The following is an 18584-nucleotide window of genomic DNA, read 5'->3' as shown; positions in this document are numbered from 1 at the left end:
TGCCAAGAAGTGCACCACCTGTGCCTCACATAGGGTATTTGTGCCTGTGGAGGATGTCGCTAAGAAGTCGTTGGTGTCCCCTTGCATCTACCCTGGCTGCATGACAACCTTGGCTGTTAGCCAGAACTCTGCACAGAGGACATGAAGTGCACTAGAAGGGTTGGCAAAGGTTCTATTCCAGTTTGCTTTGGGAACTGACAGGCAATTGTGGGGTTGGCTTTCAGGAGGAGTAAAGACTGATTCACTCCTCCTATTTTGTCTCTCACTCCCCTCCCTTTTTCTTTCTTTCCCTCTTGATGATCCCTCCCTTTCTCACTGGTGCAAAGGATTTTTTTTCCAGAAAGCACAGTGTCTCTGAAGAAGGGGAAGAGAGAGAAAGAGACCGGCTGCCTCCAGGATTTTTTTCGAGCCAAGAGGAGAATGTAGTCCATGGTATTTTCAGCTCAGCTTTTCAAATGAAATTAGAATTACTTCTTTAAAAGTGGATCGTGTGCCTTCAGCTTCCTGAATTCACTCAGAAAATTCAGAGGCAGTCTTTGGACTTAGATTGTGCTACACATCTTTTGGATTGTCTTTTTTTTCTGGGGTGTTTTTTTTTTGTCTTTTTAACTTATTACTCCCATTTCCTTTCCCTCCCTCCCTTTCATTCCACATCTTTTACTTGGCTGGAAGGCTTGCATTAATTGTGAGATTTGCTAAGGAGAAAACAGTTTAGTGAGGAGGGGCTGAACTCTGCCTTCTCCTCTGGAAGTGATAGATGAAGACATGTTGTGAGTCCTAGCTTTGAATTGGGAATTTTTGAATCCCTCTTTTGTTGCATTGCTGGACAAAATAAGATTCTTCTCCATTGTGGAAGTTGATCTCTGAAGCAAAAGAAGTTTCAATGGTGAGCCAGGGTGGAATACGCATGGATCGAGGTTATATTTTTGGATTCTGTTGCCTGGTTCTGTTGGATCCAGGACAGGTTTGGACTGGAGCTCCCAAGACCCAGAAACCTGAGTTGGAAATGCAAATGCAGGTGAATGACAGTACCAGCTCAGTTCCTACCTCAGAGGACGCTGCTATGAACCCCACTGAGGCCATTCCTGGAGGTGATCAGTGCCGTGGTTATTATGATGTAATGGGTCAGTGGGATCCTCCATTTAATTGCAATTCAGGAATCTACAACTTCTGCTGTGGGACCTGTGGGTACCGGTTTTGCTGCCAATTCACAACAGGGCGACTGGACCAAAGTGGCTGTTCCAATTACGATACACCACAATGGATCAGCATAGACCAACCACCCCATCGAGTGGATGAGACCCCTGTGAATCCAACCAGGGACAAGACCAACATGATTGTATACATTATATGTGGTGTGGTGGCCATCATGGTTCTGGTGGGCATCTTCACCAGACTGGGACTAGAAAAATCACAGACCCCTCAGGCAGAGATGACCATATCCAGGTAAAACACCAAAAATTGTCTCCATCTTTCTTCCTCTACTCTTCTGCTTCTCCCCATCTTTTCTTTTCTTTTCCCCTGCAATGGTTAATTGATTTCCCTTAACTGCCTTTTGTGGCTCAATGTTTCTTTCCAGACCAAAGTCAATACAATAAGCTTGGTCTCTCTTCCTGCTCACTGACCCTAACACTTGCCTTGCCTTCTGATTTCAGAAGATAAGACAAAGGATAGGGAGTAGTTAAGAAGTGGTGAATAAAAGAATCAGGTGAGGGGATGGAAGTGAGAGTTAAAGGAGGGAAAGCTTAGCAGTGTATTCTTCTTGACACTGAGAGTGTTTAAACATCGGTCTTTGGAATGCTCTGTTTTCTATAAACTGTAGATAAAGTGAATGCAACAAACCTGAATCAACCAGTTCTGGGACGCAACTAGGTCAGAAATTCACAGCTTCCTGGAAGTAAAGTTGGCAAATTAACTGGATGTTCCTCATGGATAAGATATGCCTGATAGATGTATTTTAGAGTTCAAAAGTATTTTGTATTTTTCTTCTCCAAACATTCTGATTGTCCAAACAAGATTAAGACATTTCATGGGGTTGGTTGTTGTTTTTTACCTGGGGCTGTGTGCTGGTGAGAAGTTGGCACGTGTATGCGTTAAGACTCATATGTTTGAACGCCTTAAACAGATCAGGCATATTTGTGTTTCACAGATGCCATGACAGTCTCTTGTCATCCAGGAGGTTACTGAACCAGGCAGGCTGAAAACACTGTAAAATGACCCCACATAGAGAAGAAGTTCAGAAAGGGCGCTTCTCCTCCCCAGCTTTGCCACACTTAAGGAGTGGCAGACCTGGATGGTGAAGGTAGTTATCAAGGTATGGGAGGAGGACGAGTGAGTGAGTTTGGAAGCCAGAAGTGCCAGTGAAGGGCCTTTGGAATGGGGCTTTCTCCTGCTTTGCTTTCTCTGAAGCACAACAAGCTCTGTTGAGTTAACTTGCCAACCAATTGTAGACCGTCCTGTGGTTCCCATCTGTGTAACTTATCTGTCTGCTTGCATGCTATGTTGTCTATTATATTGCTAACCTCATCTCCTGTTGAGATTTCAGTGCCATTCTCCACACTCTTTTCTGTGGCATTACAAACACCGTGATTTTCTCCCCCACCCCCATCCTGTGGCTTTGCTTTGACCCTCCCGTCAGCTCTTTCCGCCATCAAGCTACATCTCCTCCTGCAGCCATAAGAGGATAATCTCACCATCCAAGGCAAAGTTGTACCACTCAAGGTTATGTAGCGCTCGTAGATCACGATCAGTGGCTCCCACAACATGCTTAGCAACATGCTCAATAGTTTCATCAGTTGTTGTGGGAAGGGAATGTGGGGGCTTGGGCATGATTAAATGGAATGTGGAAGAGTGGGGAGGGAGGAGGAAGCAGGGAGGGAGCTCTTTGCAGTACTCATGCCAGCCAGCTCTTTGGAACACTCGTGTTCCATCTGGTTCTGTGCCAGTGTTAGGACACAGGAGAGTCACCTGATGTTTTGTGGCAACCGTAGAGAAGACAATGTGGCATAGCCTGCAGGGTTGTTTGCCTAGTCAAAGAGACTCTTCTAGTGCTTTGGCATCTAGAAAGGTGTCGAGGTGACAGTGTGTCACTCTCTGATGGGCTTAAGAAGACTGCCAAGGCATCCAGTGCAGATGGCCCTGGGACATCTCACTCAGTCTGAATCTTCTGGCCAGCTGCTCCACTGACTCCTACAGAGCAACAAGCAAACAGAAGGCAGCTGAAGAGTTCTAGCTAGGTTATAACACCAGACCCAAGGCTGTAATGTAGGTCTCACCCTCTGTGCCTCAGAAACTGCAGTGACAATGGCCTGTTCAACATTCCACCCATAGAAAGGGTCTCCAGCCAGGGCAACAAACTGCTCACTTCAGACAGACTGAGACACTTACTTTAATGGGCCATTCTGGCTGTTTAGCCTGTACCCTTGTGCTGTGAACTGTGTTTTTTTTTTAGCAAAGCGTGTGAGCCTTTGGAAGCAGCACTCACACACACACACACGCACACACACACACGCCTGCGCACACTTAGACATTTCTGTAGCTGGTCAAAAAGTCAAATTCCAGAAAGACAGAATTGAGTATGTTGTGAAACTGAGCAGTGGGTTGTTTATTAAATGAGAAGCCCCTAATTCTAGCTTGCCAAAACTCCAAGTAAGATTTTCCCAGACTTCTATTTTCTTTTCCTGGTAATGCTGGCAGTGTATAATAGTGGAGTGTTTTAATTACAGCATTCACATAAGAATGTAAAAAAGAGACCTGTTGGATCCAAGGGTTCATCTAGTCTAGCATTCTACATCCTGTCAGGCAGATGCTTCCAGAAAGCCCATGCAAGAAGGAAGTGCAAGCGTTAATCCTATATGAAACACCTGGTGCTCAGGTGTGCCTCTGAACACAGAGCTCATGACACAGCTATCATGGCTAGCACATGGGCAGTATTAGGATATCCTGAGGTGTAGCAGCTGCCAGGGCCCAGGAGTGGAGGTTACATGGGTGGCTGTGAATACAGGAAGGGGGAGAACTTGCAAGAAGGCAAGGGAAGGACACACAAGCAGTTGGGGGCAAGAAGGGAGTCTGGTGATAGGCAAATGGGCCCCTTTGACCTTCTCTGCACAGGGCCCCCAGAATCTGGAACTGGATCTGTATTTGTAGACATATTTGCCATAGTTTTGTCAAACTGCTTGAAAGCCGTTTAAGCTAACAGCGATCACCATGTCTTTCAGTAGTGAATTCCATAAGTGTACATTTACCGTGACACAATTTCACCAGTAAACTTGTGTCTGACAGCTAAAATGGATTGTTATCGCCTCATATTAATTAAGAAATAATGTGTTCTGAGTGCTACAGGAAACCTGTTCACTGTCACAAGCTGTTTAGAGATGCCTTCCCCCATCAAAACCCTGGTCAAGCAGGGAGATGGAAAGGATCCACAGGAAAGTCATGGAATGGAAAACCCAGTTTTGAGGAAAGATCCTTTACATTAGAGAGACCTCAACTGTGGCTAGTAAGCCATGGGCAGCTTCTATTGAAAGTCAAAAAAAGCCAGGAACGCAAGCAGGATTTTAAAGTTCCTTGATTTATTTTAGGGGTTTATATGCCACATCTCAAGCTTCTCACAGCAACCGACATCAATTTATTATTATTATTATTATTATTATTATTATTATTATTATTATTATTATTATTATTATTATTATTATTATTATTATTATTATTATTATTATTATTGTTATTGTTATTGTTATTGTTATTGTTATTGTTGTTGTTATTATTGTTGTTGTTATTATTGTTATTGTTATTATTGTTATTATTGTTGTTATTATTATTATTATTGGGTTTATAGACCGCCCTCCCCCGGAGGGCTCAGGGCGGTGTACAGTACAGATAGAGCACAATCAATTTAAAATACAATAAATATGAATTAAGATGGCTCTAATAAAAATAAACCCTACCCCATTAAAATGCAGCTTATAAAATTAATATTAATGTTAGCTCAAGATGGCGCCTGCTATCAATTCCCTCTCAGACATACATTTATATCAATATAGTCAATTAAAACAATTTCAATTTATGACAATGTAGTGGAATGTCAGCCATAAAATCTGTACAAAAAACTATGTATCTATGATGCAAAGGGGAGAGAGGAAGAGGGAGAACCAGCATGTTATAGTGGTTAAGAGCAGTGGATTCCAATCTGGAGAACTGGGTTTGATTCCCTACTCCTCTACATGAGTGTGAATTCTTATCTGGTGAGCCAGTTTGTTTTCCCAGCTCTACCAGAAGCCTGTTATATGACCATGGGGTTCAAACTCTCTCAGTCCCGCCTTCCTTACAAGGTATCTGTTGTGGGGAGGGGGAGAAAAGGCAGTTGTAAACCGCTTTGAGACTCCTTACAGGAGAGAAAAGCAGGGTATAAAAACCAACTTTTCTTCTTCAAATTAAATAAGCCAAAACAATTGTCCAGCCCATCAAGTAAAGTATATTCTGAAAACAAGAAGCACTTCACTTCACAAAGATGGTGGCCCACAGAGAAGGGCCAAATTGTTGGACAAGTACATGTGAGAGCAGGTTCCCTCGTCGTAGATCATTTATGTGCCAGAAGGTAACACTTAGCACTTTGAATTGTGCCAAAGATGTCCTCCCAATAATTTATGCTGATAGTTTATGCCTTTCACCAGAATTGTAGTTTCCAAGTAATCTTCAAAGCCAACCCCACTTATTCCAGTCTAGATGTGGTCAGAACCTGGAGAACTATAGCCGGATCATACTTTTCTAAGAATGACTGCAGTTAGCACACCAGCTGAGGCTGGGCAACAGCTTCAGAACATACCTTTACCTTCATCTGTAGCTATGGATCTAACAGCATCCTGAAGCTACCAACCTGCTCCTTTAGGAGGGAGGATGACTACCTCCAGAACAAACTGACTGCTTAACCTTCCAGTCAGTAATATGATCAAACCACAGTATGCCTCAGTCTAAGTAAGCCTCAGTCAACTGTTATAATTTGCCTGAGTTAGGATTTAAGAATAGAATTAGAAGTTAAAATAAAAAAAATCCATATGCACTGGATAGCTGCTGGAGTCTTCCCTACTTCACTTCTTCTAGTCACATATTATCCCTGGAGGACACTGGGAGGTGAAGAAGAAGAAATAGATATGAGTCGGAAGCAAGAAACAGTAACAGCAAAGTTTCCATCAGAGACAATTGAAGGGATCATGAGATCCTTTCTGCTATGAGGTAATTATTCTGCAGAATGGAGCAGCAAAGATGGTATCAATGGGAGATTTATGTCTTCTTGTTCACTTTGGCCATGTAAAGATTTCAGTGTGTTACTTGCAGGGTTAGAAACTTCAGTCATCTCTACCCTGCACCCCAACCTATCTGTGCTAATGCCGTGTGCGTCACTTCAATTAGCTTTACATTTCCCAGAGTTGTTGTCCAACCCTCCAGCCTCCTCCCAATAATCAGATTCAGGGTTTTAGTGTATTGCATCAAAGTAAACAAATAGGTACGCTCCAGAAGGGTTTTGCTGGATCTAACATTCCCACACTAAGCAGCAGCCTAGATCCTCCGCTACAGGAAGAAGAGTTTGGATTTATATCCCCCCCTTTCTCTCCTGCAGGAGACTCAAAGGGGCTTACAATCTCCTTGCCCTTCCCCCCTCACAACAACCACCCTGTGAGGTAGGTGGGGCTGAGAAAGCTCCGAGAAGCTGCAACTAGCCCAAGGTCACCCAGCTGGCATGTGTGGGAGTGTACAGGCTAATCTGAATTCCCAAGATAAGCCTCCACAGCTCAAGCAGCAGAGCTGGGAATCAAACTCGGTTCCTCCAGATTAGATATACGAGCTCTTAACCTCCTAAGCCTCCTGGGGGTTGATACACAAGTAGCAGGAAAAAGAATTTGCACTGAATGTAGGCTCACCTGTAATGCATCAATTGCAACATTTGGGGAAAGTGTGTTATGATTATATATTCATAAATATGAAACTTAACAATATGTACCACCGTACTTTAAGTGACAAAATTGATATTGATATGCAATTTCAAAGGCACTCTCAGTGTTATCCAACAATATGCATTGCAATGAAAGTAGCAAAAAATAGTAAGAACCTTGTCCTTTGTTTACTCAAGAGTGCTCGACCTTCTGAATTCAGTAACTCTAGTCCTGTGAGTTGGTGAATGTTGGATAATCTCCTTGTAGAGATTAACCGTTTCACAACAAGCAGAGTACACTGTGGCTTAGCACAACGGAGCGGATCCCAAAACATGTGTGTGAGCTTAGGTACAAAAAAAGGATGGATTAGTTTGTAGTTTCTAATCTAATAAAAAGAGTATTTATTAGTGAACTCCATTCTGGATAGAAAGGTAGATAGATAAGTTTGATATTCCATTCAAATCTAGCTGGATGGGGATGGATGCATGGAGCATCCATCCCCTCTACGCACATGGTGCTGTAGATAGTTGGAAATCAAGATGGAAAGTGAGAGAACGGAAGGAAGTCCCTAAGAGTATCAGTCTAACATCAGAGGGATAGTACCAGTATGATAAAGGTGACAGTCCCCAGGTCCCTATCTAGCATCTGGCTTACTAGTAAAAAACCCTCTGTCATTGAGGCAGGACTAAAGTCCTTCTCTTCCAACAGTGAAGACATTTTGCACTAGGCTCTCGACACTTCCAGACTCATAACGAAGCAAAAAGATGTGCTGGGAAATGAAGGAAATTTGGAGGTCCACGTCTGCCTTTATGATCAATAAAATGCCTGTTCTAGTTTGTGAACTATCAGCTGAGAGGCACAATTTGGTCATGATTGTACTTTATGGTGGGAGGGAATTACTATTAAGAAATTGAATGGAATTATAAAGTCTGAACAAGTGATTTCCCAGAGCAGAGAGAGAGATGTTTGAGGAGCAGCCTTGATTATACCTTGAACAGCTCAGCCTTAAAAGTATATTTTGGGCTTGTCATTCGCACAAATGCACATAGTTTGCTGTCAAGTCGGTGATGAGTGCAGATGCCATGTTTCATCAAGCCACCATATGTTTTTGTTGGCACTCTGTGTCTGTTCTCTTGTACCACTGACTACAGCTTGCTGGTAAATTGTGCCATAAGTTTTCTAACAAAAACGTAGGCAGACTAACCTTGCGATTAGTGATATTATGAACACTGGTAAAAGCACCGAACAAAAGTGGAGTCTTCGTCTTGCTTATCTGACTGCTTACCTTTAGAGCAGGGGTCCCCAAACTATGGCCCGGGGGCCAAATGTGGCCCCCTGAAGGCATTTATCCGGCCCGCCAGGCATGGCGGCAATGGCTCCATTCATGTGCAGTGGGGGCTCAAGGGAGAGGAGGAACCGGCCCCAACGGCTGTTGATTTCAATTACATGATGGCACCCCCAAATCTCCATGAATTTTCTGACCCAGAGTTGGAAACCTTACATGTGGCAATGCCTGCTCCGCCCTCCATGTGCTGCTCTCAGGCTTTCTGTTCCGCCTCACTCCCATTGGCATCAGCCAGGCTGGCGAATCGATCGCTGGCTGCTAGGGAGGAAAGAACCCAGGAAGATACCTGATCCTGGGTTAGATGGAATGCTTCATTGGGAAAGTTCTGCTTTTTTTTTTACAGGGGAAGGTATTCCACAGCCTCCCCAACAATATTTGGAGCCCACCCTGTACTTGACATACTTTGGTCACTGTTCTAAAAATAGACCATGACAGAAAGGCTGAAAGGTGAAATCAAACATTTTACAATCATTTGTGCATAGGGATTTGTTCATAGTTTTTTTAGTCCGGCCCTCCAACAGTCTGAGGGACAGTGAACTGGCCCCCTGTTTAAAAAGTTTGGGGACCGCTGCTTTAGAGGTAAGCTAAGAAACTAGTTAAACAAGGGCACATAGGTCCAGAATATATTAGCCAGTGAACTAAGGAGATGTACGCATTCTGGATCGTCAGTAAAATATTCTCAGGCAGATTCTGCAAGGGCCAAAAACAGCAGTGTGAAAACGGCGTAAACTCTTTTACACTGCTTTAAACCCTTTTATACCATTTTCACACCACTGTTTTTGGTCCATGCAGAATCCACCTCAGTCTTTGTTTGTGTCTGGATCAGTTTGGGTTGGACATATTGGTACACTTGGGTAAATTAAACATTTGAAAGCACACCTACATATCTTTGTTGGTGATTTACATTTATGTAAATCCCTACCTTGGCTATACCACTTGACTATTTCATTGCCGGAATGGCTTCCATATAATTTAATCCAAATTAGGAGCTGTAGCTAATGCCCCAGAGAACAGGGTCAGAATTCAAAATTGGAGAGCTGGACCAAAACTAACATAATGAATTTCAACAGAGATAAATGTAAGATATTACACTTAGGCAGAAAAAATGAAATGCGCAGATATAATATGGGCAACAGCTGGCTTGACCACAGTACATGTGAAAGGGATCTGGGAGTCTTAGTAGACCACAAACTGAACATGAGTCAGCAGTATGATGTGGCAGCCAAGAAAGTCAATGCAATTCTGGACTGCAACAATAGGAGTATAGTGTCTAGATTGAGGGACGTAATAATACCGGTACCACTTATTCTGCATGGGTCAGACCTCACCCAGAATATTGTATCCAGTTCCGCACACCTGAATTCAAGAAGGAAATGGACAAGCTGGAATGGGTCCAGAGGAGGGCAAACAAAATGGTAAAAGGTCTGGATTCCGTGCCGTTTGAGGAGCAGCTTAGGGAGCTAGGTATGTTTAGCCTAGAGAAGATTAAGGGGTGACATGATAGCCATGTTTAAATATTTGAAGGGATGTCATGTTGAAGATGGAACAAGCTTGTTTTCTGCTGCTCCAGAGACTAGAACATGGAGTAATTGATTCAAAGTGCAGGAAATGAGATTCCACTTGAACATTAGGAAGAACTTCCTAATGGTAAGGGCTGTTCGTGGAATCCTCAGAGTGTGTTGGCATCTCCTTCTTGGGAAGTTTTTAAACAGAGACTGGATGGCCATCTATCAAGAATGCTTTGATTGTGTATTTGTGCATGACAGGGTCTCTTCCAACCTTATGATTCTATTATTCTAATTCCTCATGAGACGGTAGAGACATTAGTGGGAGGGGGGGTGCCAGATAAGTGACAGAGTGTCCTTATATAAATGTGATAGCAGTTTCTGTGAATATTTGATACAGATCACTTCTTAATTTGATGTTTGAAAATGCAAAAAAGGGGAGGGGGACTTCAGATCAACATACCCTTTGCTCAGAGGCGTAACTAGGGAAAATGGGAAATCTGAGTTTTGCGCCCCGCCCCCACCCCATGTTCGTTGGTGTTTTTGTATTTTTAGTGTTTTTTCAGTTTGTGACATGCAGGGGGTGCAGTTTTTAGGCTAGCAGCACCAAAGTTTCAGGGTATATTTAGGAGACACTCCTGGTGATACTATCCAGGTTTGGTAAAGTTTGGTTCAGGGGGTCCAAAGTTATGGTCCCTCAAAGGTGTAGCCCCATCTCCTATTAGCTCCTATTGGAAATAATCGGGAATGGGGGCACCTCTTTTGGGAGTCCATAACTTTGGACCCCCTGAACCAAACCTCACCAAACCTGTGTGGTATCATCAGGAGAGTTTCCTAAAGATACCCTGATATTTTGGTGCTGCTAGCCTAAAAACTACGCTCCCTGCAGGCCAAAAACTGAAAAAACACTAAAAAATACAAAAAACACAAACCTGATTTTTTGCGAGGCAGGCTACTTGCTTACCAGGTCTGTAGCGCACCCCTGGTCCCTCTGCCTTTGTTAGGTCAGATACATCAGAAGAAGTGGACAGAATTCTTCACTGGACAACCTGGCAAGGAGTTCTGATTTACTCTGATATTTGCTACTTCCTGGCATTTTTATTTTTTAAAATATATTTAAGATCTATATCTTACTAAAAATAACATGTTTCATAATATCTTATATTCTCCTCCCCAAGGAGGGCAAGGTGGAAAAAAACACTTTAATTCCTGGGGAATGGTGATAAGAATCCACACTTCTAATCAAAGCAGAATTAGGAAGCTTATTGTTACCTTGAACGTCAAGTAATCAGGACTAAAAAGCAGGCGATCTTTTATGCTAGCTATGGGCTAGTTGATAACTTTTGAGTATTTTGTTCCATTTATTCTTAATCTGCCTATGTTGAAGACAAATTTGTGCAGATGATCAAGCGAGATAGAAATGTAAATGCAGTTTAGTCGAATGAGCATCATGCATACTGGTTTCACTCCATAGCTTTTTGACTATGGCTTTTTGACAGAGACCTATTTGCCTTTGTGCAGACTCATGATCTGTGAAGTAGCCCACAGTAGCCCACTGGCATAATGCCCATTGGGCAAGGTGGGCAACTGCCCAGGGCATCACCTTGTGGGGGGAGCATCAAAATGCTGGATTTGTTTTAGGGTATTTTGGTGGTTTTCCATTTTTGGCCTACAGGGGATGCAGTTTTTAGGCTAGCAACACCAAAATTTTAGTGTATCATCAGGAGACTGTCCTTATGCTACCCCCCAGGTTTGGTGAAGTTTGGTTCAAGGAGTCCAAAGTTATGGACTCCCAAAGGGGGTGCCCCATCCCCCATTGTTTCCAATGGGAGCTAATAGGAGATGGGGGGCTACAGTTTTGAGGGTCCATAACTTTGGCCCCCCTGAACCAAACTGCACCTAGAGAATATCGACAGTCTCCTAAATGAAAAGAACCTGAAAGCTTTGAGACTGTGACTTCAGAAATGTGCCCCCCGCAGCCTGAAACCCCCATTGACAGCAATGCAGAAAACTCAATGGAAACAAAGATTCTTAGCAGGGCAAAATTTAGGGATGTTCTTGCAGGGAGGGCATTCTTGGACGTATCAGCACCAAAGATTTCAAGGGTATCAGCTGGAGACTGTATCATGATGGCAACCCCAAGGTTTGGTGCATTTTACTGGTTTAGGGGGTCCAAAGTTGCCTGGACCCTCAAAAGGGTAGCCCTAACATCTCCTTAGCAAAGAATGGGGGATGAGGCAGCCTCTTTGAGGGTCCATAACTGTGGACCCCCTAAACCAAAATACACCAAACAGAGAGAAGTCCCATCAGGACAGTTTCCAAGATTATGTGACATTTTGAATGGTGATAAATCAAAAAAGCTCGCGCCCCCTGAAGGAACATCTCAGAAATTGCCAAGAATCTTTGTTCTAATTGAAGTTTTCTGTATTACTAATCAAAAGGAATTACACGAGCTGGTGAAGAACAAATTTCTGAAGTCACAGTCTCAAAGCTTTCAGGGTCTCATCAGAGAAGAACTGCCCCTGATGATTACCCTACAGGTTTGGTGCAGTTTGGTTCAGGGGGGCCAAAGTTATGGACCCTCAAACTGTAGCCCCCTTCTCCTATTAGCTCCCATTGCAAGCCTTTATTGGCATAGACAACAGTACAACAATAATAAAAATGGATTAAAAAGCATATGCAATACAGGAAATAAATGTTAGGTCGAAGGAAATCTACTGGCGTTTAGTAATTTCCAGGAGAAAGTCTGCCACTATCATACAGAGAGGAGGATCAGGATTTTCCAACAAGTAGTGTAATCTAATTAAATCAGGGAGATCGGGTAAATGTAAAGGAGTAAGATTCACATACTTGGATGTGATTTCCTTGAATCTGAGACAGTGTAGTAATTGGTGGGCCAGAGAGATTCCAACTGAGCCATCATTACATGGGCCCAATCTTTTAGCCTTTTTCTTGCTTATTAAATCTGCCATGTAACAAGACCCAGAAGGCATAACATTAAACCTGGCAAGCATTACTGAAACTTTCCTTTGAGCAGGGTTTATTAAGCAATACCAGGTAGTGTGCCAAGTGGCCCCCGTTCCAAATGGAAGAGAAAAAATACAACAGGGGGGGGAGCATGTTTTCTTGGCTGTGGTGATTAGGGTAGAGAACTCTCTATCCAATAGTTGACCTTTTAATTTTCTATAAGCTTCTGAATAGGACAAAGGGCAAAGTGAATCCACTGACAGTCCAATAGAGGCCATTTTTCTTCAATTATAGAGGAAAACCAGGGGGTTGGAATGGGTGTTAGCAGGCCCAGGTGGACCAGAATTACAAAGTCGAGAAAGAAAATGAATTTGCAGCCAGAATCTGAAAGCCCTCAGCTGTAAGCAGCTGATTTAAAGGAGTTTGACCCTAACTTGAGACAAGGGCTGCATAGAGACATGAATTTGGGGATTAGCTCCCATTGGAAACAATGGGGAATGGGGCACCCCCTTTGCGAGTCCATAACTTTGGACTCCTTGAACCAAACCTCACCAAACTTGGGGGGTAGCATAAGGACAGTCTCCTGATGATACGCTGAACTTTTGATGCTGATATGTTTAAAAATGCACCCCCTGCACGCACCAATGTCCTGGTGCAAAAACATTTGGTTGTGGTGTAGTGGCCGCCCATGGGGGGCGGGGGGGCATCCAACTCAGGTTTTGCCCAGGGCTACAGTTTGCCTTGTTACGCCCCTGCAGTAACCCACAGTAGCCCACAGCCCTAGCAGAGGGTGGGGTACAGTTCATGCATTCAGCATTCAGAGACAATACAAAGAGTCCTGTGGAGAAATTATACTTGTATGAAAGGACATGCATAAAGTTTTTCCCCCAGTATGACCATCCGCACAGAGTTAAAGTGCCCTCTCATTCAAGTCCCTGAGCCTTCCCACATTCCATCTTCATGATCTTCTTTTGAAAGATACCTACAGCTGTAGTTAAACCAACCTGTTCTTGGGCTGAATTTCTATTCATCTTCCACCTTGGATTATTCTCCTTGGAAGATCTTTTCCTTTTAAATATGTATTTTCTTGTGAGATAGATGGATAGCAGAACAATGGTGGGAAGCATGTGTATTCTTGTGCATGCTGAGATAGGAGGAAGAGTTTACATTTCTAAGAAAATGCTCTGCTTACTAAGTTTGTTTTGGCTCCTGGTCAGTTTGTTTTGCCAAGCCTGATGCTTTACTGGAGCAGCAGTTAGAAAAATGGGTATGGTGGGATCTTGGATGGATGGAAGCAGGGGGGCGGGGGCGGCAAGGGGATTGTGTAATAAAAGATGCAGACTAAAAAACATGGGACCCATCTTGGGAGAACCAATTATATAAATCAGCCCCAGTGAACATATAACATTTTTCTTCAATGTTCAGGAAATTTCTGGAGAGACTAGAAGTGGCAATTAATTAGGAGAATCATCGATTAGTTGATATCTCACTTTACACTTCAAATGCAGCAGAGGAAGCCTTGGCTAACAAAAAAAATGTGTATTCTGCCCAAGATGTCTGCTATAGAAAATCATTCCCATTTATGATGAAAAGTTCCAATCAACTCAGAGTTTTTTTATACAAAATGTTCCAATGTATTAGCCTGGCTGTCACAGGGAGCCATTAGTTGTGTTTCCAGATTTCATTGTTTCTAAATCAATATGAGAGACCTTGTTGGTCAACGAACTGAGGCTTTTGATTTAACTGGACTGTCTGTCTGAAATACACTACCTCCCTGTGATTTCAAAATGAAATCTGACATGCCTGTATATGAGACAGTTGCACATTTGAGGTTCAAATACACACACAAACTCAGCTTCTACACTAATTTTCAGAGGGGAAAGAAAATGTGACAAGAACTGTTTAAAAGGGAGCAATATCAGAATGAAAGTGGACATACAGTCAGGGTACAATTTTGTGCTTCAAGAGTGAAGCTTAGTATTATCTAGGCACAAGTTCCAGCAGTGGCTGAGGAAGATATAATGTAGGTATATTTCCAAACAATGCTGGATGGTTTGGAAGAAACACCTTAATCCTCACAGGCCTTCTCAGTACTTTTTTGTGATAAAACAGCTTCCAAATATTGTGCTGTGACTGTACAGTCCCTGGAGATGTTTATGGCATTGTCAAATCGATGCAATTATAAAGGCAATGTTATGGAGCTAGAAAGATCAGAAATTTTCTATGAGGTGATCATGCTGTGAAATAAAAGATAAAAATAAGAAATGCTAGATCTGACACGCAGTAAAGAACTCAATTCCCAACCAGTATACACACCAAAATAATACCATACATGCAGGCCTCTGGGCTCAACCCCAGAACCACCTAGGTTCTGACCAAACATTCAAAATGGACAGCTTATAAGCACTTGCAGAGCTGCATTTCTCCCAGCAATGAAAAATAAAAACATCATTTCTAGATCTGGAAACCAGCAACTTCCCCCAAAATTTTGTCTTATGCACATTTCATTTCAGAAATTAACTTGTCGATGCTAGCCAATGGACTGCTGCCTTGAGATTTCATGATTAGAAGTGAAGGAGAAAAGAAGCTGTTAAATATGTTTTTTGTCATGGAGCAGCTGTTGTGTCCCCTGCTTTGCGGTGCGCTGGGGTCTTGTGTTCAGAGGCAGAAGTGTGGGGTGGCTAGCAGCAATACAGAAGGACGGAGGAGCTGTGACCAGACCAGATGGCCTCATAATGCAGTGCCAAGACGCCCAGCAGCAAAGGTGGCAGGGATAGTAATCAGTCCCCAAACATATGGCCTGGGCTTTCAGACAGATTGTGGGATATCTGTTCAGTGGGTAACAGCGCATTGCGGATGGGGTTGTGTGAGGAATCACAGTCTCCAGAACAAAATCAGGCTTGCCATCCTGTGGTGGGTGACCAAAGAGACTGACATGCATAGGAGTCATTCACTTGATCTAAGTTCTTTATGAATAACAATACAATAAGAGTGCCAAAAATTCATAGCAGCGGTAGAGAAATAATCATATGACTCAACCAATTTTTATGGTATTTCTAGTTGTGGCTAAAGCTGGCATCATAAGTGACAAATCTGACAACAAAATCATACTGCAGAATATGGTCAGACATCCCCATGGGAAGGCAGGAAAAAAGTACCTTTGGAGGTGACATCCATTTAGCCAGGGATGTTAAATCTAGTACTGCTCTCATGGTATAATTTCAGGGGGTAGCCATATTGATCCACAGTGGAAGAGCTAAATTCAAGTCCAGTAGTGTTCCTTAGAGACCAACAGGATTTTGAGGGTATAAGCTTTCAAGAGTCAAAGCCCTGGTATCTGACAAAGTTAGCTTTGACTCTTGAAAGCTTATTACCCTTCCCTTCCCCCCAAATCTTGTTGGTCTCTTAGGTGCTACTGAACTCAAATCTTGTTTTTGTGGTACAGTCACTTTGTGGGGTCTTGTAGGAAGGAGCCTACTAACTTCCCAAAATTGGAATCAGAGTCACTCAGGTACAGGAGAGAGATCTCTCCACAAGTCTGGTCATATCTGAATTTTAACATCCAGCTAGAACAGCAGTTCTCAACCTTCCTAATGCCGCGACCTTTTAATACAGTTCCTTATGTTGTGATGACCCCAACCCTAACATTTATCCATTTTACAGATGGAGAACGCTGATGCAGAGAGACTTAGGCGACCCCTGTGAAAGGGTCGTTTGACCCCCAAAGGGGTCGCAACCCCCAGGTTGAAAACCACTGAGCTAGAAGGTACTATGCCCCAAACCTGCACTTAAGATTATGTGGCCTGTTTTAAAGATCTCTTTGGCAAAGTGAGGAGGCTCCAGTATGAGGCTCCAGTTCAAGGATGCACCGAAGTTTGGTGGATAATCAGACTGTGTTTACTGCAAGGAACCAAACTACAAAAAGCAGCCAAAGTAATATTTGACAAAGCTTAGGGCATCTAAATACTAAATAAAACCCCAAAATATATGTATATTACACTCACTGCTTATCCACATCATGCAAAATGTATTTTAAAGAGTAAAGACAGGTAGGCAAGAAGAGATACATGGCAGGAGAGATCTGTCCCTTTCTCTGAGATGGCTTTTGTGCAAGACTGGAAACAATGGTCATTTACAAACTTGTCACCTCCTTTCCATTGAGCGTGTATTCCCTTCTCAGTTACACATACTTTTTCACCTCTTCTGAAGAGAATCCCCAGTTTCTGAAAACTGTTAAAGTGTGACTTTTTATCTCCTTTCACAGAGAAGATCACTGTGCATTAAGCTTTCTCGGGATTTTGTCACTCCTCCCTTCCTTTTCCCCACCCACACAACAGTAGTTTTTCCCACTCTTTGGGTCACCATTTCAGAACAATCAGAAAGGCTTTCTTTTCTTTTTTTTACCACCAAAGCTCTATTCCTGATGTGATACCCTGTGAAACTGACATGAAATTGACATGGTCTAGTGAAGTAACACTAGACCAAAGATGGAGGGGGCAGGAGACGGCAGGCAACCTCCCCAAATGGGGATTGCATGGGGAGGGAAATTAAGCGGCCTGTGGGGAGAGTGGCAGATTAGCTTGACTAAGAACATTTTGCAGGAGGAAAACCCTTGTGTAAACAAAAAACCTCAGGAAAACCCCACTGCAAAGCAAACAGCCACAGGGCGTGTAATGCATCATGCACAAATGGTCAGTGTCACACAGGAATCTAGGCAGGAATCCAGAAGGGGGAACACATGAAACAGGACTGAAAATGACAAGTGGGTCCAAGACCCAGAGTGTACAGCTGAGCTCAGTGTACATCAGAGGCCTGAGGGGAAGCTCTTGTTATTAGCACTGATAACAGCAACAAAAGAGTGGGTTTTTTTACTTTTGGCTGGGTTGGAAGGAGGTGAGCATGTCAGAAGTAAACCTCTGGATTGGGCTGGAAGGGGGAAACACAAGGCAGGTGGGAGGTACAAAAGGGGAAGCTGAAAAAAGAAAGATTTCGTCATCTGGAATAGCTCCTTTACGTTACCAGTTGAGATCGCCAGATGTCTTTTATGTAAGGCTAAGTCAAGGCCAGACAACAGGGTCCTCTATTTTGATTGAATGACGAAGTATCTTACAATAATAAGTAACAAGTCTCACTGTTCCAGAGTCAACTCTGTAGGTTTGCCCTTTTGCACCACAGCTGCACTTTTCCATGTCCAAACTAGCCAACTAGTATCGTCCATGAATAACAATTACCGGTAATCATCCAAACTCAGTCCATTCCTACCTGTCTCCTTGAACGTATACGCTCTGATTTGGACCAAGATGGACCTGTCCTAAGATGTTAAGATAGGAGGGCTGCTCATAAATGGAAAAGGTTAGAGATTTGGGGCCACAAACAACCATACTTTGCTACAGGACTTTTCAACATGAACTTGAATTTCTGGATGTCCTTCCAGCATTTTCCCAGACCATGAAGAAAAGACTGAAAAATATCACTTGCAGTACTGGAACTTTGAAAGGTAAATAATGTGCAAATGTATATAATCTTAACTACCACTGACTAAAGATACATAGATCATTTTTAAGATTCAGTTTTGGCAATACTGTTAAACCTACAGTGAGATTGACATTACAAGTTTCACATGATTGATTTATTCCTCAACAGGATTCTTTTATACAAATTGGAGATTTTCAGAAATGTAAATTCTTCCATATTAGTGTTATTGGGCCCAAACAAGACATGTCTCTGTATCCTTAATGTAACACGAGACAGAACGTTTCACTTATGAGAAGCATTCCCAAGTTTTCTGAAATATTTGTTTTATTTAAAACAGTTGTACTTATACAGGTTTACTTAAAA

General features: G+C 42.8%; 1 protein-coding gene across 1 annotated transcript in view; it reads left to right on the top strand.

The window, feature by feature from the left end:
- The first annotated feature begins 344 nt into the window (after positions 1 to 344).
- Positions 345 to 18584, top strand: part of SHISA8 (shisa family member 8) — a 37022-nt gene continuing 18782 nt past the window's right edge. The window contains exon 1 of the mRNA XM_048502254.1: positions 345 to 1446. Coding sequence (XP_048358211.1) covers positions 884 to 1446 — 563 coding nt within the window. The 5' untranslated portion in view covers positions 345 to 883. The remainder of the gene's footprint in view (positions 1447 to 18584) is intronic.

Source organism: Sphaerodactylus townsendi, linkage group LG06 (assembly GCF_021028975.2).
Source record: "Sphaerodactylus townsendi isolate TG3544 linkage group LG06, MPM_Stown_v2.3, whole genome shotgun sequence".
Taxonomy (NCBI): Eukaryota; Metazoa; Chordata; class Lepidosauria; order Squamata; family Sphaerodactylidae; genus Sphaerodactylus; species Sphaerodactylus townsendi.
This window is presented reverse-complemented; position numbering and strand designations above follow the sequence as displayed.